The sequence below is a fragment of the Brachycentrus maculatus genome, unplaced genomic scaffold, assembly GCF_059751285.1.
Source record: "Brachycentrus maculatus isolate JH-2025_06_01 unplaced genomic scaffold, ASM5975128v1 h1tg000469l, whole genome shotgun sequence".
Taxonomy (NCBI): domain Eukaryota; kingdom Metazoa; phylum Arthropoda; class Insecta; order Trichoptera; family Brachycentridae; genus Brachycentrus; species Brachycentrus maculatus.
Window position 1 is genome coordinate 180,531 of NW_028281216.1, and position 18,976 is coordinate 199,506.

Below are 18,976 nucleotides of genomic sequence, written 5' to 3' on the forward strand. Positions count from 1 at the left end.
CAAAAGAGTCCAGTCCGGTTTTGCGATTGCAAGCTTCGTCGGGCTGGTCTTCTTACATCATATATCCAATATTATTTATTAATTATCATCCATACCTATTTCTTTGTGAACAAAACATGGCCAAGCATTGCACCCACTAGTAAATTGACATTTGTAACTGTATAAGTAAAACTGGAAAACCATTTCAAAATCTATACGCCACGTGCTGTAGCTATTTTTTGAATGACATCTTTTGTGTTTGTTGAATCTTATTTTATATGCATATAGTGCAATAAATAACATTATATGACAATAAATGTGCTTGTAACTATGCCGGTTGTCCGTACTTTACCTAAAATATAACATAAAAACAATAATAAAAACAGACTCGCTGTCAACGGACTGTCAAAATGACATTTCACACAAAGAAGATTGCACAGTTTTTCAGGCATGAAAAACAACAACAAAAACAGTTGATTACCTGCAATGCTGTTGATGGGGTCATTCCGGAGGTTATAGAATACATATTTCTTCTAATTAGCGCTTATTTGAGCAGCAGTCGAGACAAATTTCTTGCGTAATTTGTTTGACAGCTGTTTGGCAAACGGCGGAATGAGAGGAAACGCCTTACCAATAATGAAGTACTCACATTTCCAATATATAATAGTTATTTTCAACACGAGATCACCCGGCTTGTCATTTATTGTTTACAATGAATTATATAAATTAGTTTGTGCAATGAATTCATAACGGCCGCCCGGCCAGACTCGAACGAAGCTTATATACAAACATTATATACTAATGATTTCGCGTCATATCGCCAGGTTGGCAGTGAAATCTTTCGTCTTTCCAAATTTCGTACTTGAACGTTACAAAACCAGAGAAAATGTAACAAAATCTACTATTTTCCTCGTCGTGAGTGACCAGCATAAGTGTAAGTAGCGTTTTTTTTTTTAAACCGGAAAGTAGGTACCCATGTGATCGAAGGCTCTATGAGTTTAATCAAATCATTGTCTATGGAAAATGCGTTGAAGATTTTGCAAACATTTTTATATCTTTGAGAAATTCTGTGGTGCATCTGACAGCTGTCGGTAGCTTTGAAAAAGAAACGATCGCACGTTTGTTTTCATTGAAAAGTTTGTTGTATCTCGAATTTTCACCGTACTTGAACTGTCTTTTGTTAAAATTTCTCTACTTCCAATAAAATGGAAGATCGTGTGCTTCACTACGAAAAAATAGATTTTTTAGGCGAAGGACAGGTGGGTTAATTTTATTTTATCCAAAACTTGTAAACTTTCTCAACTGCTGATTATAAATTTTATTGTGAATACTTCGTTAATATTTAGTGTTTAATATGTTAAAATAACATTTACATAATTACAATAGCGCCGGCACAGAATGGTTTATTTAAAAATAAAATAAAAAATGTTAATAATGGTGTTTTTATATTTGTTTCATTTATTTAATTTAATTCATTGTGATTACAGTTTGCTACAGTTTACAAAGCAAGAGATACAAGGACAGACGTTATAGTGGCTGTGAAAAAAATCAAACTGGGAAGTCGGTTAGAAGCTAAAGATGGTATTAATAGGACTGCTTTAAGAGAAATCAAATTATTACAGGAATTAAGCCATGAAAATCTCATCGGTCTTTTAGGTATCTTTCCACTTTGTCTCTCCTCATTTAATAATTTTGTCAAATATCTTATCTTTATTTAGTTTATTCTACAATTATATTTATTTTTTCAACAGATGTTTTTGGACATAAATCAAATGTGTCTCTTGTGTTTGATTTCATGGATACTGATCTGGAAGTGATTATTAAAGATACCTCCATAGTATTAACACCTTCAAATGTAAAAGCGTACATGATTCAAACTTTACAAGGTAAATATCTAATTTGATAATGAAATTTGCTTAAATTATTGCTTATTACAATATTGCAAGGTTTCTTTTTCTTTCTTTCTTGTAATCTTTAAATTATCAAACTCAAAAGTAGATATGCAACTTATTACAAATCTCTTGTGTGGCCAGCCGACTGTTTGAAGTTAGTATTCAACAAAATTGAAAAAAAAGTTGCCCCTTTTATTGCACTCTCTTACGATGCCAGAAATAACTTAGTAAAAATAAAAGAATCAATATCACTAAATATTTATAAATTTTTAATCATGTTAATGAATGAGAAATAATAAAAGCCATGAGTCTTGCCTACAATTGAAACAAGATTACAAAACTTGCAGGGTTTATTAAACATTCAAAACTTATTATCTTAACACACTTAGGGCGATTGTCCACTACCTGGAATTTTACCATCCGGTAGTCCGGTTTTAAAAATGAAAGTGACTACGACAGTTTAGCGTGATCGAATTTACGCGCAACGGGTTCAAGTACCGATCAAGAGAACCAATCCGAAGAAAGATGGACTTAAGTACAAGGCAATCCAAGCCAATCATCATTTTAAAACGCTAACTGACTTGTCGGACGGTAAAATTCGGTACTAGAATTCGAAAAGGTATTTCTACCCGTTTGGTCGATTGATGCTTAAGGACGAGAAAGGTATTTTCACCAACTGCGCCGGCCTCAAAGTCGGAAAAAAAAAATTATATAATGTTTTCATATTAATATTATGTACCAATCTCTGTGTTAAGATCTAAACCATAAGTACAGCCAGCGGTCCGCAGGCATATAAATCATCTGTCCAAATCACATAGACCAATTTGACCAGTTTTTGCAGTTTAATGGGGATTTAATGCAGTTTTAACAAAGCGGTCAGGTTAGGAGTCGAAATAATCGGCAGGTATGTATGAGGAGTTGCATGAACGTGGAAGAGGCGAAGGATGTTTGCAAAGACAGATTGTTGTGGCGTTCTATTCTCTTTGCCGAAAGCGTGAAAGCGGCATGATGGTTAGTTAGTTAGTTAGTTTGCAGTTTGCTCACAAAGAAAAGCCTATATTGAAAAAAAAAATCTGGACAATGCATTATAATTGGTTGACCAACGTTTTGTTTGCAGGTCTAGAATATCTCCATAATGCTTGGATTCTGCATAGAGATTTGAAGCCAAATAATCTTTTAGTCAATAGTGCCGGAGTTTTAAAAATTGGTGATTTCGGGTTAGCAAAATTTTTTGGTTCCCCCTCAAGAATTAACACTCACCAAGTTGTAACCAGGTGGTACAGGTAATAAAACAAATTATTGTTGTCAGTTTTTAAATAAATTTACTTTTCAGTAATACCAGCATGACTGCGTATAGTCAGGTTGTGGTGTTGTGGTTTCTGAGTTTTTATGTTCAATTCAACTCACAACTTGATTCCTATTTTCAAATACAAGCCGCTTGGTATCCAAAAAAAATTACAACAAACTAGATTGTTTTGTATTTTTTAGAATAAATTGATGTCCTCTTTTTAAAATCCAGTTTCTTTCAAAAAAGTTGAATGAAGAACTTTAAAATAAAAATTTATGGCTTTTCTATAATATGTATGTAGAATATTGACGAATAATGTATCTACAAATTTTGTTATATATTTATTTGGATCCATTTTTTAAAAAAATATCATTCGGGCTTATGTTAAAAGAAATATATTCATATCCATGTATTACATTTCAATCTCCTTTCTTCTTCTGTTCGTGTCATGTCAGGTCCCCCTGATGTCAACTGAGAGTAATTGTCTTTGTCTTGGGCAGCTCTAAACAGCGCCTCGACAGTCCTGATCCCCGTTTAATCTCGTATATTCCGGAGCCAGGAGATCTGTCTTCTGCCCTCACCTCGTCGACCCTCTATTTTGCCTTTTATGATTACGTGCAATAGATCAATGCGATCACCTTTAAGTGTTGTAATTTTTATGTAGTTATTATTCTATCTGTAGTGCAATATTTAAATTTCCATATATGGTCCAACCCGTGTATTAAAGAGGTTTGCTAATTTCACAAGCAGTTAATTTTTTTATGTAATGTGCTTACTATGATAATGTTTAAACCACCAGGTCACCGGAACTGTTGTTTGGAGCTCGGCAGTACAACACAGGAGTGGACATGTGGGCAGTTGGTTGTATTTTAGCTGAATTATTACTCCGAGTTCCATTTCTACCTGGAGAATCAGACCTCGATCAACTCACCAGGATATTTCAAGTTATGGGAACACCAACTGAAGAAAATTGGCCGGTACAATTTGACCCTTTTTACAAGCATCTTTGTATTACATACAACCTCTCAAAAATTAAGTTATACATATAAAGCTTTGTTCAGATTTTTTACTGTTTGTTCTCATCACACAAGACACTAGGAGTCAGGTCAAGTCTAATTTGTGATAGTCAAAATTGAGACAATTGAAACAATTTTTTTTGTATTTGAAAAAGTCTTAACTACTAGCCCATAACCTGTACTGTTTCCTAGTCTTTTTTACTATTTAAAGTTTTTTTTAAAAATATTTATTACTTGAATAATTATTTTTTTCTATCCGCTCGATTTGTTTGTAAGATAATATTACATGCATATGTAGCTACTACTTTGAATTGACTATATTGTACATCAAAATTCTGTGGTGGTTTTTCAGGGGCTGGTTGGTTTACCAGATTATATTCAATTTAAAGTATTTCCTCCGACACCATTCAAGCATATATTCACAGCTGCCTCTGATGACATGTTGGACCTTATTTCTAGTCTTCTGTGTTTGTATCCACCAAAGAGATGCGATTGTTCACAAGCACTGCAGATGCCATACTTTAGGTAAGCTAATATCTAACAATACATATTTATTTTAAAATTCTCTTTGTAATTATATAAATTGTAAAAATCAATAATTTAGAAAATCACTCTGATCGAAATTCTCTTATGGTGGGGACTGACCTAACGTAACACGTTACGATGCGAGCATTCGTAGTCAGTACAGGGAGCCGAGCTCGTTCCGAGTACTTCATCCGATGTTCGAATGCTCTCTGCGAATGTTACGTTACGACGAAAACAGTCCTTACCATTATATTATCTAGTAAAATTTTGTTTAAAAGGCTTTTGTGGAAGGTAACTTTTTATATAAGTGTTTTTTTTTGTTTCAGTAATAAGCCTGCACCTACTATCGGTATCAAACTTCCTCTTCCTTCGACCATCAGTAAAGAAAATGTAGAGAAACCATCCCTTAAAAGAAAATTGCTAGATAATGTAGAAGGGGCATCACTCGCCAAAAGGTTGCAGTTTTAGGTACAAATTTCGTATACAAAATGTATATTCAAGTATAATTTTTGTGTAAATAAAACAGCATTTATAAAAAATATCACATGGTCAACTGTGACGTTCAATTTTAATCATTGAAAATTATTCAAATTACACTTTACATGAATTTCACAATTATCATGTTAGTACTACGCTCTGATTTTGTTGAAAAAATCTTTAAACAAATAATATTTTGAAAGTCTGTTTGTTTTGTAATGTAAATTTTGTATTTTCTGAACTGCGCGTGAGCACAGTGCGGTAAAATTATCTAAAATTTTATTTTGCTTAAATATTTTTTCACGCAGAGTGTAATATTAAAACAGAAATATTGTTTTAAGGCAAAATATTTTATACAAATATATCCTGATAATTTCCAATAACTCTAATATACTTTCCATACATATTATTTGAATATTACAAAATGAACAACACTTATGAAATAATAAAAACTATTATTAACATTTATGCATTAATATTTTATAGAAATCATGGTCAACTTAAATCAGGATTTGTTTTCCAAAGTATTAAGAATCGCTTAGAATAGAAAATGCCACTACATACAAAAATGTCTATTTTCTGATTCAAAATCTACTAAAAATATATGTAATTTGTTATTCTTACATTTACAATTCCTTTTGCCATCTTAATAATGTCTTAAAGCTTTCCAACACTTGGTGGTCTCAATGATATTACCCGCTCACATATTTCTTTCATTACTGAACCAAGTATTTAAAAACAAAAGTAAACTTAAAAATAATAGGAAAGGTTGATATTTCAAATCCTCATTTAATTTGCCATGTCTATATTTACATCTATAATACAAAAATAGTTATATTATTCAAATGAATCATGACTCTGCATAATGTGGTAACATTATTAACTAAGTAACTTGAAGGTGGACATGTACAAAGGTGAATATTTCTACTAAATTTAGATTCGGTACAAAGGATGAATTTTGTGTTTAATCGAGTTTTCATTGTATATTATGTTGACACATTTAAAGTTTGATACAGCAGGCGTTTCTGCTCGTTTCCAGACAGTCTTTTCTTATCGTAACCATTTTAATTTTGCATAAAAATTATAAGAAGAAGAATGAATAATATCAATCTAAGTTGCAAAATTTTGAGGCACCATACTTAACACTAAATGCTAAATTTTCCAAATTGAGATAAAACACAAAATACATTTTTTACAAAGTTAGAATGTGAAAGTAAATAAATAATACTGAAATGCGTTTGCCTCATTAATAGAAAGCTCAACAACAACAAAAATTAACCCGAGTAGGTAGACTCAAAATATGAAACATTTAAAAGTTTTAAAATACAAAATTAAAAATATAAACTATCAAAAAAATCAATATGACGATTAAATTAATATTTTTAACGTTAAAAAAAAAAAGTAGGGTATTACGAGGACTCTGGAACAATGCACAACCTTCTATAGATCGGATTATTCAACTTGCCGATGGAAATGACGCTAACAAATGTACTAAAAATAATAATACAGCAGACTCTCAGATTTATCGGAATCGAAAGAACAAGGCAGTAGAAAATCTGGGATGATTTGTATTTCAAAAATTACTGATAAAAGTGTTTTCCAAAATTAAAAAACAAAAACATTTCACTTTTCATGATGAACAAAGACACGATCGAATGCATCAAATATTATTGTCTTATTCCTTTAGGAAAAATTACACTGTTTAACAGTTTTAAATTAAATTTTTCAAAATTCTTAAATCAACCAGGAAACTGATTATCCGGGAAAATTATTTACCATCTATCCTGGTAAATCGAGAGTGCTATATCTGACTCAAAATAAAATATATTTGGAACAAATGGACTTTTTTAATGTCCTGTTTTTTATGTCTTAGATTAATCGATTTTTTATTATTTTTAAATATTTATTAAAAAAATTAATGCTTGGCATATAAATAAAAACTAGAAAATAATATAATAGTAGTACACGCCCGGGCCGTCTACTGAAAACCTTTTGGGGTAAACATTTCTCCTTACATTATCTTATTTTAGGTATTATAAATACTTAATATCACAATTTGAGTTAGGTTTCTGCTAACCATATAAAGATATGGTAGTACTTCAACGTGTAATATTGTAGAAATGTACCAAGCATATTACATTCACAAGTTGTCTCAGTTGGATACGCAATATGGACAAACTTCCGCACTTCCTCTGCCTTCTGGAATATGTATACCTGCTCTTCTCAAGACGGAATAAAAGTTAATCTAAATAAACATACTGGCTTATAAGTACTGTAATGCACAAAATTATATAGAATAACTGTTGCAGTGGGTTACATTTGTTCACTATTGAAATACAAATACCTACATTTATGGCTTAACTTATTTACAACAAAATAGAATAACATCAGTATCGAGACGGATATAAAAGAAAATATTTATTGTAAAAAATTAAAGTGAGTACAGCGCTGCTAATTGAAAATTGCTCACTCTTAGTGTCAACATCTGATCCCTAAGTATTGAAAAAATATTATTCAAAATGACCCCATCGACTTGCTATAACAATATCTTTGGTGTTGAACTTAAATACGTAACAAAATATACTACTTTAATAAATTCGAGAAGTTAAAAGTTTCACATTGTTATGTATAGTTTATATTATATGTGTTAAAAAGGCATAAAATTGTGGAAAAAATGCTTAATATTGAAGTCAACAATGAAATACTAACAGTTGCAAGTTTTAATACATCATTGACGTATAACAATACATAAAAATAAAAAACAAATATAATACCTCCCTATATATGTATATAATTGTTGATTTAATAAATCTTCAATGTTTCTTCGTTTTCACATTACAAAAATAGATACAACTTTAAATAAATAGAATATTTTGTAACTTCTAACAATTTCAGTAAATTAAATTATATTTCCACCAGCTTTACAGTTAGGGCGTTTTGTCCACTACACGGAATGTTACCGTCCGGCACGTCAGTTAGCGTTTTAAAACAACGATTGGCTTGGATCGGCATGTGCTTTTGTCCATATTTTTTCGGATCGGTGCTCTTGATCAGTGCGTGGACACGTTGCGCGTAAATTCGATCACGCTAAACTTCGCTGCTTTCATTTTTCAAAACCGGACTGCCGGACGGTTAAATTCCAGGTAGTGGACAATCGCCCTTACAATGTTGTTCTTCATACGGACAAGTAGTACACTGTTTTTTCTATCTATTACTTAATAACAAATATGTTGTTAGTCAACATTGTTATTTAAATTAAGGTATTAAAAACTTGTCAATAAAGTATAACGTAAAGTTGATTGTCGACAAATTATTAGTACAAAGCAGCTTGATCTCAGAGAGAAGAGGAAACTCTGAATATGTAATAATTATTATTGTATAATATTTAACGGCACACATTTAAACAATTTACTTGTGGTATGTTCTATTTATTGATGATAATTCCTCTATCATTGACATTTCATTACTGTAATATAGTAATAAGAATCACTAATATTTGTATGAAGATTAAAAATGAAAAAACAAAATACAAAATAACGTGTCTCTGTAACTGTATATGTAGTATAAAGCGCCCAATATCAAATTCTGTCTAGAATATTTAAAAAAAAAATAAGTGTAATGAAACTTTAAAAAAAAATAATAATAAAAACCGTATGATTTTGGTTTATTTTTAAAATATTCCTCATCTGTAATTTAAAATAAAAAACAATGAAAGATTTGGAAATTAAAGGTCTTATATTTATGACTGACTTACAAAAGTCAAAACGGAAAAGGATTTTCAATGAAATGTTAAAGAAATTAAAGTATCACATTTGTAAAAATGCTAAATATCCCCCAAAAAAATGTAATACATGAAAATTTCTTCAAAACAAAAGTTTTATTAAAACTGGGCAGTGTAATACAATACAATTTTATTATAACCGGTTAAGTGCCATAGTGTTCTGTTGTTAAATAACAATCCTTAATTATCACAAATTACTGGAATAATTATAATTATAACAATCATAAATGTATTCCAATACACTTGTTGGAAAACACTATAAGAAAATAATATTTCATCCAGTATTAAGTACAATTTTGGAGAGGTTTACGAGGTTACATTTTATGTTGCGCTACACAGGTTACAACTAAAGCTGCATACGAGTTATGAAGACTAAAGCAACATCGAAAATTTATTGATCAGATTTTCAAGCAATAAATAAAGTTTGAATGTGAAATATGAACCGAAGGGCTAAATATGAAGTTAAGAAAATAAAACACAAAATTGACACTTAACCTAGTATTGTATAACACAATTTGACAACCGCTGTGGCGTAGTTGGGTAGACGGTCGACTGCGAAACTGGTGTCGCGGGTTCGATTTCCGCCAATTGTAAAATGAATTCAAGAAATATTTATTTTCAATTGGTCTGGGCGTTTGTGGTGTATTTTTCACATATACCCTTCCATATCCTTACTATCCTACCTGCAGACATGCTTCTAAAATAGAAGCTTTGCGGGTTATTTCTTTGAAAAAGAAAGAAAAACACTGATGGTAAGGTTCATTGTTTAAATTCTAAAGCAAAGTAAGCAAAGTCATAGATAATAATGAATATAAAAATAGCCTTGTCTAGGGATGTAGCGCGGTATAGAATTACAAGTTGATGGTGTCGGAGTCCTGGCAGGGGGCGCGGGCAGGTGGCGGCGGCGAGGAGGCAGGCGGGGGCGCAGGGCGCGTTGCCGTAAACTTGCCGCCCAGCGAGGGGAAGCTGAAGTCGGCGTTGGGCAGCTTGCGCATGATCTTGCCGGAGGTGATGAGGCGGCCGAAGCCCTCCTGGTGCGCAAAGGCATACCCGGAGCGCAGAGAGCGGCGCGCGCGGCGGGCCGAGGGCGCGCGCAGCGGGTCGGAGGAGTGGCGCTGCCGCACGCGCGCTGCACGCTGGCGCACGCGCAGACGTGCCGACAGCCCTGGCCGCGCCTCCACTCCGTACATGCGCCGTGCCAACACGGGCACCATCAGGAATATTACCTACAGACACATTCGTCAAGTTATAAATCTGAAATATTGTGAAACCGACGTATTGTTTGATATTCCCTATTCCGAAAAAGGAATCAACATCAAATGTTGTTGATAGAAAATGAAATTACATTAGTATTTATTTACTTCTTTCACCAGTTACTACAGATTTTAATAGATAAGATAAGAAATATATTATGTAACGACAGCCACAAGCTAAATATTCGTCAGAGAATAGTTAGGTGTTATGTCTGGTCAATTCTTCCGTAAGGAGTTTAATCGTGGACCCTCAAAGTCAGCACTATGAGCCGACTAGAGAAATTCGAAACGTGGCTACATCGGCTAGAATGCTGCGCATGCCATGGAACGTTATGGTCAGCATTGCAAATGTGCTCCATAGAGCAAGAGTAGGGAGACAGTTGCTGACTAATATCAAGGCCCGGAAGGTGTCTTATCTGGGGTATGTGCTGAGAGGAGACAAGTACGAGCTATTGCACCTAATCATAAAAGGCATAATAGAGGGTCGGACAAGGTGTGGGCAGAAGACAGATCTCCTGGCTCGGGAATATACGAGATTGGACGGGGATCAGGACCGTCAAGCCATTGTTTAGAGGTGCCCAAGACAAGGACAATTGCTCTCAAGTGACAGTTGACGTCAGGGTGACCTGACATGACACTAAGAGAAGAAGAAGACCAGCCACTACTGTTACTTTTACCGAGTATTAGTTTGAAAAGGCCTGAGCAGTTATTTGAATGTTCTAATAAATAAATGACATAATTTCAATTTCAAGAGATTTCAAAAATACTCACAGTTAATACGCTGGTAAACCAAAAGGTCGCTTGTCCCATTGCGACAGTCAGCGACCCAACATAGGGTCCTCCGATAACGTAATTATAAAAATAATCAAGCACAAAATATGACAGCAATGATCCCCATATTGTTATGTGATTGAATATAGTCCAATATGTTGTGTCTAAAGCGATCTAAAAAAAAAACATAGTTATAAATTGTGAATTTGAATAAAATTAAAATAGGGTGAATTATTACTTATAAGTACCTGTGTTGTATTATCTAAAACTAGAATGGTGGCAACAACGCTCCCAAGTAACATATGATCCGATAATATTAGACCGTCTGGAGCTAAACCATCCTTGTAGGTACCTAAAATAAAATATATATATTTATACACTAAAATATTGTATTGTACAAACATTTACTACAGTATTATTTTTATTTTTATGAGGTCAAGGGATCTTGCATCCCTTATGTCACAGCAACCATATTAGGTGTATTGTAACTTTCCTTTGTATTATCTTCTCTCTCAAGACCTACGTGAGTCATGTAGCTCATGACCTATCTTGGTGGTAGGAGCTTCACCTTCTCGGTTTTGAGCAGTGCGTCACAGTTATAGAGAATGTGGATCGGTGTTTCGTTATCCTCCATACAAAATCTGCAGATTAGGGAGTCATGTAGTCCAATTTTTGAGATGTGCTTCCTCAGTTTGCAATGTCCTGGTTAGGATCCTTATTTGTTTCTTGTTAAGAATGGTAAACACCAGTAAGCGATATAATACTGTGTCCACATGGAGCTTAAAACATACTATGAATGAACAAGTGACAAACTCACCATATGGCAGCAAGAAAAGGACCAACGATGTGTAACATCCGTGTAATGCACTTTTCATGAATTCAGTCTTGTTGAACAGAGAACTCGTGAGTCCCGGAGTGTAGAGTTTAGGATACAATATGGAATTCTTGTCCGATACATCTTGTTCAAACACCCCGAGCGCCAACACCGGCAACGAGGTGTAGAATAGATTGTAAACGGATATGAACATGGGATCGAACACAGTCTGAAAGCGAGTAAAGAAGATCTTACTTAAATATTTTCTGGATAAGAGAACTGATGTAATAGAAATTTTTAACTTTTAACTGATTAAATATTTTACAACTTAATTATCTTAAGAATACATCAGTGTTCATATAAATGTTATATTTGAAATTGGTAGGGAAGACTGAGGTCTACAGGCATATGGGTCCAAGAAATAGGGCATTTCTTTTCCCCAGCCTATGCACTTTACGCAGTAACCATCTCTGTCGAGCAAAATTGTTCAAATTTTAGTTTTATGTAATAGCAGACTGTATCAATTTCACTTTAGTCTACATTTGACCTGATAATGGAATGTTATTCCGAAACCGGTAGTCTTGAAGTAGTGTTTTTTAAAGTGGTATTACACAAAGTGAACAATGAATAATAAGGAGAGTGTTATATTTACAACCCCTACTTTTTGGATGTTATTTTCCGGAAAAGAAAATAATTTATATAGCAATAAATAATTGTAAAGTACATATAAGCTGACCCCTTTTACTTCAAGATTAAGACAAATAAAACTTCAAACCCCAGTCTTACCTACCTAATAATTATCCATGATTTAATTACATTACATTTAAGAGAAAATTTAGCATACCTGCGCACTAAAGCCGCAAAAAAAGGCAAACCAAAAGTGGCACAGTGTAAATGCGAAATTCTTGTAGAAGAAGTAGCTGAGGAATTTGCACATGCGGTAGTAGGACCACCTTCCGTGGACCAGGAGGAGGCGCTCCAGGAAGCGAAACTGGGCGATGGAGTAGTCGCTGGCCAGCACCGCCTGGAGGCCCTCTTGCCCCGATATTCCAACACCAATATGCGCGGCTGGAAGAACAAAATTACATGTCAATTGTCACAAAATCATCTGAGAATAATGTAATGGATAAGATAAGTATTTGGGTGTCGAAGTGTCCAGCAGCAATAACCTCTATAATGAAGTAAGAGAGCAAGCAAATAAGGCCTCTGCTCTACAGCTGGATGCTTAAAAAATTTTGTATGGAGAAACAAATACATGCTGAAAGAGAGTAATGTGAGGATCTATAAAACCTGCGTAATCCAGAATCCAGAAGTCATGAAGTAGTGTTTTTAAGTGGTACGTATTACACAAAGTGAATGAAGAATGATAAGGAAAGTGTTATATATACATATTACCATACTACAGAGTTAACAATGCTTTAAATATACAAAATACATATAATGTTTATTCATTAAGGTTGAGTTTTTCTACACCATCTCAGACAATATTTGGTATCGGAAATCATAAATTAAAAGACAATAATTATCGCATACCTTTGATCATGGAGACATCGTTGGCGCCATCTCCTATCGCTAACGTAACTGCTTTTTTATTTTTCTTAATCATCTCTACCACCATTGCCTTTTGTAAAGGGGTCACTCTGCAGCATATTACTGACCGACAGAGCATTGTCAAATCAAGGAATCTGAAAATACATCAAATTTGCCATAAATCCATGTTATCTCATATTCTATGTGAATTATTTAATGCAAGTAAAGTATAAACGGCATAGTTTTAGTAAATATTCTGAGTCCAGTCCATTTTACTCATTATTTGATAATACGGTAAGTTCTCTAAATACGAACCCTAAAATACTGAAACAACAAATGGAAATAACTAGTGTGATAAAGATTAGGAAAAATTGGTCCGGTTTAATCATAAATATTCTGCATTACATTGTTTGGAGGGAAAATCTTCTTCTTTTCACTTATATCTCCAGCCAATGGTACATAGGACACTGTTTCGTATTGATGCGGTGTCATATTAATTGTTGATTACATGAATGGAGAGCGATTATTCATATTGATTAGACAGATAAAATTAATAGAGTGCCTAATATCCCGGAAGAACACAGGTGTTGAGCAATGAAGAAGAAAAACTAATAAATTATTTATATTAGCAGGGCTTTTTTTTAAACAAAAAAGGTCCCGAAACTGACTTCATGTCAAGTTTTTTACTATAACAAAATAGTACTTTACTATACCATATTTTATCATTTTGACGAATTGTATAAATAAAGATTTTAATTACGTAAGCGCAAATATTGTTTGTCTAATTGGTTTTTAAAAAATTTAAATTTAATTTATCCGTAAAAAAAGGTGCCGGAAAGTCAATCCACCGAGTTACGCGGAATAAAAACCCTATATGTTAGTATTCAATCATTGCTCAGTACATGAGATGAATTCATGGGCTGATATGTGAAGCTGAAGTACGACGACACGCAGAACCCTTTCAATATTATTTATATTTACCTTTGCTCTAATTGAGGATGTAGACAGTGCACTAAGGAATGGCCATTAACCACAATGGCGAAACCATTTCCCTCTTCCACTGCCGGATCGCCATTTTCCGTATTCGCTCCGGAGTAATTATAGTCCGTACTAATGCATAAAACATTCCAAAAGACATTAAACCAAATACAATATTTATATTATATAAAACAAACAAAAATCTTATCATACGTGTAATTCATTAGTCAATATTAGTCTGATGAATTTTGCAAGATTAATTATTAACAATAATTTTTATTGATTTATTTTGTAGTCAGATAAGCATTTTTGAAAATGTTAATGACAGAAATCCAAAAGAAAAATTGTAGAATTCTATATCAATGCTGAAAAAAAAGCGGCTAAAGTGATGTTAATGTATAAAATCATATGATTACATAGTTTTCATTAGATTATATGATTATATTGTGCCTAGGCCATCCAAAGTTTAAAAACTAATTAAGTTAATTTTTATTTCATAAATATTGTACAAACACTTTGGTAACTTTTTACCTCTTCCTAATAAAATTACTTCTTCTATATTTTTATTTACTAAATAATTTATTACAATTGAAAAAATAATCTAATCTAATAAAAGCTCTAAAGCTTAAAAAAGTGCAAGCAACACTTTAAAGCTTTTTGATTTTCAGCATCGAAATACATACTCTAATTAAATAAGAAAAAAAACATTCTAGAGATGAATGTTTTACCTTGTAACTTGCTAGTTTCTTTATCGCAAGTAGAATTATAATTTATAAATTCTTTATTAATAATTGCTTACTGAAAATTTTATTTTATTTTAACAAATACATTGGAAAATCTGTGCCAAAACCTTATGTCAAGTAACAAAAGCTTCCATGTTTAGGCCACACAAGCTAAGCGTAAAATATGTATAGGGCAATAAGTAGTGCAAACAAAACATCAAACGTCATGTATTTTTTTGCAAAATCACCACAAAAAAAATTGGAAATGTACCAGCAACCAAACTAGTATAAAAAAAATATAGTTCAAAATTCAAAATATCAAAAAAAAAATGCAATAATATTTTTATGGACTATGTTTAGTCGAACTACTATAACGAAAGAGTTTCATTTCCTTACAATGTCACCGGCAATATTTATATTTCATAAATTCTAAAAATCATCATAGAAGTGAACAAAATAAAATAAAAATAATTCTGTTTTACGGCATACAGTTATTTTAATTCAATATTTTTTCTAATAAGCCTAAGCTGCTTGTGTTTGAAAAGAGGAATCAAACCAATAAACTTTGACGCAGAGTCCGTGACTAACCATGGGACCAAAACTGAAATTTTCAGAATTAGAAGTCCATAGGGTACATAAGTATATAATTATTTTTAGGTATTTACATAATTTTTATAATTGAAAAAAAATACAAATGTATGAGATATTCAATAGCATTATTTAATAAAAATTAAATATTTTATTTTCAACTAATCTCTTTTCATTATAATATTTTCTGTGAATTACGTTTTAATCATATGGCATGTCTTGGGTATTTTTTGGCTTTTTTTGCTACAATAATATTTGTTTCAACCCAAACATTATTATTGTCAGGACATCTTAGTCAAACATGCTAACCGCCATACTTTGTAAAATGTATAAAATTTAAAAGATCCACGAAAAGATTGACTTTATAAAGTGCGTTTTAATATATATGCCAATTACGCAGTTCTCAATTAAAACTTTATTAGACAATGGAAATGCTAAGTAAACACTATCCTACATCGTGACTTTTATAGACATCTCAACAGAGAAAAGATTTTAAAAGGGTTATGGTAGTCTAAGCATTTACAGAACTTACAACCTGTAATTGACTAAACACATTCAGTAATGACTCCTGTAACAGTAAAATTCATGTCTCTCATTGAGAGAAAATGAAAGCTAAATCCTTCAGTTCAATAGCGCTCCAGTACCCGCAGTAATTCTTTACAAGTTCTGAGAACATTCTTTTGTCCTCTTTTTTCTTTGTCAATCTCTGGCTAGAATAGACCAGTAGATAATACATAATTCCTGATCATCAATTTCCGATCCTCAAGTAGCAGTCCCAACTTAATACTTTCCCAATTCTTTGAGAGTAAACGTCCCAACCACAATGCTATCGCACTTCTTCAATATGATTAGATCAAAAATGTTCCAGTATGTGAGTTATCAAAAGTGAATATAGGAGACTATATTTTATATATTAAAAGCATTGTTAATTTTGCGGTATGGTAATATAACGCTCTCCTTATCATTCATCATTCACTTTGTGTAATACTACTTAAAAGTGGTATTACATAAAGTGAACGATGAATGATAAGGAGAGTATTTATATAAGATACTCTTACATAAAAGAAGTGGGATCACATTATATATTGAGCACAATTATCTCGCATGCGCAACATTCCTTGTTGCCTGGAATATATAAATATTAGTTTCAAAAAGTAATAAGTATGTTCAGTGAGGGCAGAATAATGAATGATAAGCCGTGAGCTCTGGAGCTCTGTAAATGGCCCAACTTCCATATTCCCTTATTTTTGTCCTTGTTCAGATATCTACGAAAAATCTCGACAACAATCTTTCAAGTGTTAAATCCAGTACTTGTGTACAAAGTTTCAGACATACTTAAAATACCGTCTACTTATTTGCTAGCAAAATGTTCATTAAGAAGAAAAAAAACAACTGAAAGATTTTTTTTTCTATTTGTGGGGACAATAAGTTAGTGTTATCATTAAAATCAAGTCACTAAAGGTTACTAATATAGTGATCGGTAGGTTAGAGAGAGAAAGAGCATAAACTAAGGAGACAGGTAGAAGAAGTTTAAATTACAGAAGAAGGAAGGATGATAGACATGATTGGAATTAACTACAAACATTCACAGGGATGAAAGAATACATAAATAGAGAATATTATCATAAACAGGGACTAGATATTAAGTGACAATCAAAACAATGCAAGTTATTTCGCTGTGACTTTAACAAAAGTTATGTATTAAGTAAAAATTTGATGTCAGTTATAGTATGAGAAATTGTACAATTCAATTTTTAATTGACACATTCAATTATTGATTATAAGAAAACAATTTAAGTCTGATATGAATCCTAGCAGTGCCTCCTAGACATCAACAAAACCGTACTACAATATTGATTTGGCTACTCTGTGTTATAAATTTAGTTATCTTAAGAATGTGATTGAATTGAAAACTTCATAAATATTCTGCGCGATATTTATAATATTCTTCATTGCAAAAAAATAAACGAGATACAACTGCACAATGACATTTTGTAACGCCTACAATATATCTATGATGATAACAATATTACATAAAGAACTGGCGATGCTGCTTGACAACCATTATAGCTACATCAAAGGATTTGAAAGATAATATAAGTATATATAACTCGATTTAAGACAATTTTGAGTAAGCTCAGTTTACTTTCAACGCATATTGAAACTCAAAATAAGGTACATATCGATTATCATATTATGTTTATAATTGATAAGAAAAATAATCTAAAACCTAGCTTTTATTTCAATCTGAACATAATCATTAAAATTTTTTTTTTTGTTTTAAATAAAATACAAAGTTTAATAACTTAAAATATTGGACTTTCTCAACAACAAAAAAAAGTTTTACATGGTTTTTTGCCAGTATAAATGCGCATGTAAATGGTTCCTTTATTTATTTTAATTTTATTTAAACTTCATGTACAGAAAAAAAATAAGTACATTGGCAGGCTTGTTGCCAAAATGCAATAGCTTCCAACCAACCAAAATTTATGATATTTTTCATCGATTATAAATGCCAATGTATTATTTTTTTTTAAAAGAAACAATAATTATTGTACGTTATGATCAATGTAAAAATAAATAAAAAAAATTTAAAGAAATATTACACCCTAATTAATTTCGTTACCTTGTACGACACATAAGAATTATATTCTGATAAATATACCAAAACATACAAGTTTAAAAAAATTCATGTATAATTTTACTGAATAAACTGATATAGCGATAATAGCTGAAGCAATGTTGCTAAGCTCGGGTCTAGGCTTGTATTCAATATAGAAGGCACCGAATCGTAAGTTTAACATAAGAATGCCAAAGGACAAACTCGTAAACAAATAAAAAAAACAATCAAAAGCCTACACAGCAAGGAGCAGAAAAAAATTAAACGAGGAACAAATAAAAAAAGGGATAAAATGAGCTCTTTGTCTCTCTACCTTGAAGACTGTTGGTGATTATTAGTATCCCACCTAAAAGTGACAATGGAAATGGCGGGGGCCGTGGTGACTTTGACGCTGGCGTCGCGCGAGGCCGAGGAGGCCCGCACAGGGCTGCCGGCGCTGTGAGCAGATATTCCGTTCCCGTTCTCTGTCATGTTCCCGACGTGGTTGGTGGCCGAAGACACGGGACCTGCATATGATCAAACGCGTCTTTATCGTGAACCTTCATAAAATCTTTCATGAAAAAACCATCATCAAAAAGAGCTCATTCGTTTTGTACATTGAATGGTCCAAATCCAAAAAAAATTTAGATTAGATTATTTTACCCGTTTTCCTCATTCGAATGCCGCACAGCAAAGATTCGAAAGTAATTGATTTAAAAAAAATTTAACCCTTAACTGCTTCCGATGGTCCATAGGGCACTGC

The 18,976-nt window shown here is 32.6% G+C and overlaps 2 protein-coding genes across 7 annotated transcripts in view; one reads left to right on the forward strand and one right to left on the reverse strand.

Annotated features, from left to right (window-relative positions):
• Window positions 1–1,048: 1,048 nt before the first annotated feature.
• LOC148302262 (cyclin-dependent kinase 7-like) lies at window positions 1,049–5,641 on the forward strand. Its single transcript, XM_088271857.1, has 7 exons — window positions 1,049–1,238; window positions 1,467–1,635; window positions 1,731–1,865; window positions 2,989–3,154; window positions 3,959–4,136; window positions 4,528–4,700; window positions 5,027–5,641. Exons 1-7 carry the CDS (start codon window positions 1,185–1,187, stop codon window positions 5,166–5,168), a joined length of 1,017 nt encoding a protein of 338 aa, XP_088127983.1. The 5' UTR covers window positions 1,049–1,184; the 3' UTR covers window positions 5,169–5,641.
• A 146-nt stretch (window positions 5,642–5,787) lies between these two features.
• The window catches only part of LOC148302263 (phospholipid-transporting ATPase ID-like), a 106,211-nt gene continuing 93,022 nt past the window's right edge, over window positions 5,788–18,976 (reverse strand). For 5 of the 6 annotated variants that reach the window (XM_088271853.1, XM_088271855.1, XM_088271854.1 and 2 more), the window contains 8 exons: window positions 18,548–18,740; window positions 14,308–14,436; window positions 13,330–13,481; window positions 12,641–12,864; window positions 11,800–12,025; window positions 11,231–11,334; window positions 10,983–11,156; window positions 5,788–10,184 (listed from right to left, as the gene is read on the reverse strand). In XM_088271853.1, coding sequence (XP_088127979.1) covers window positions 9,810–10,184; window positions 10,983–11,156; window positions 11,231–11,334; window positions 11,800–12,025; window positions 12,641–12,864; window positions 13,330–13,481; window positions 14,308–14,436; window positions 18,548–18,740 — 1,577 coding nt within the window. In that variant the 3' untranslated portion in view covers window positions 5,788–9,809. The remainder of the gene's footprint in view (window positions 10,185–10,982; window positions 11,157–11,230; window positions 11,335–11,799; window positions 12,026–12,640; window positions 12,865–13,329; window positions 13,482–14,307; window positions 14,437–18,547; window positions 18,741–18,976) is intronic. The other variant, XM_088271852.1, reaches the window with a different exon arrangement.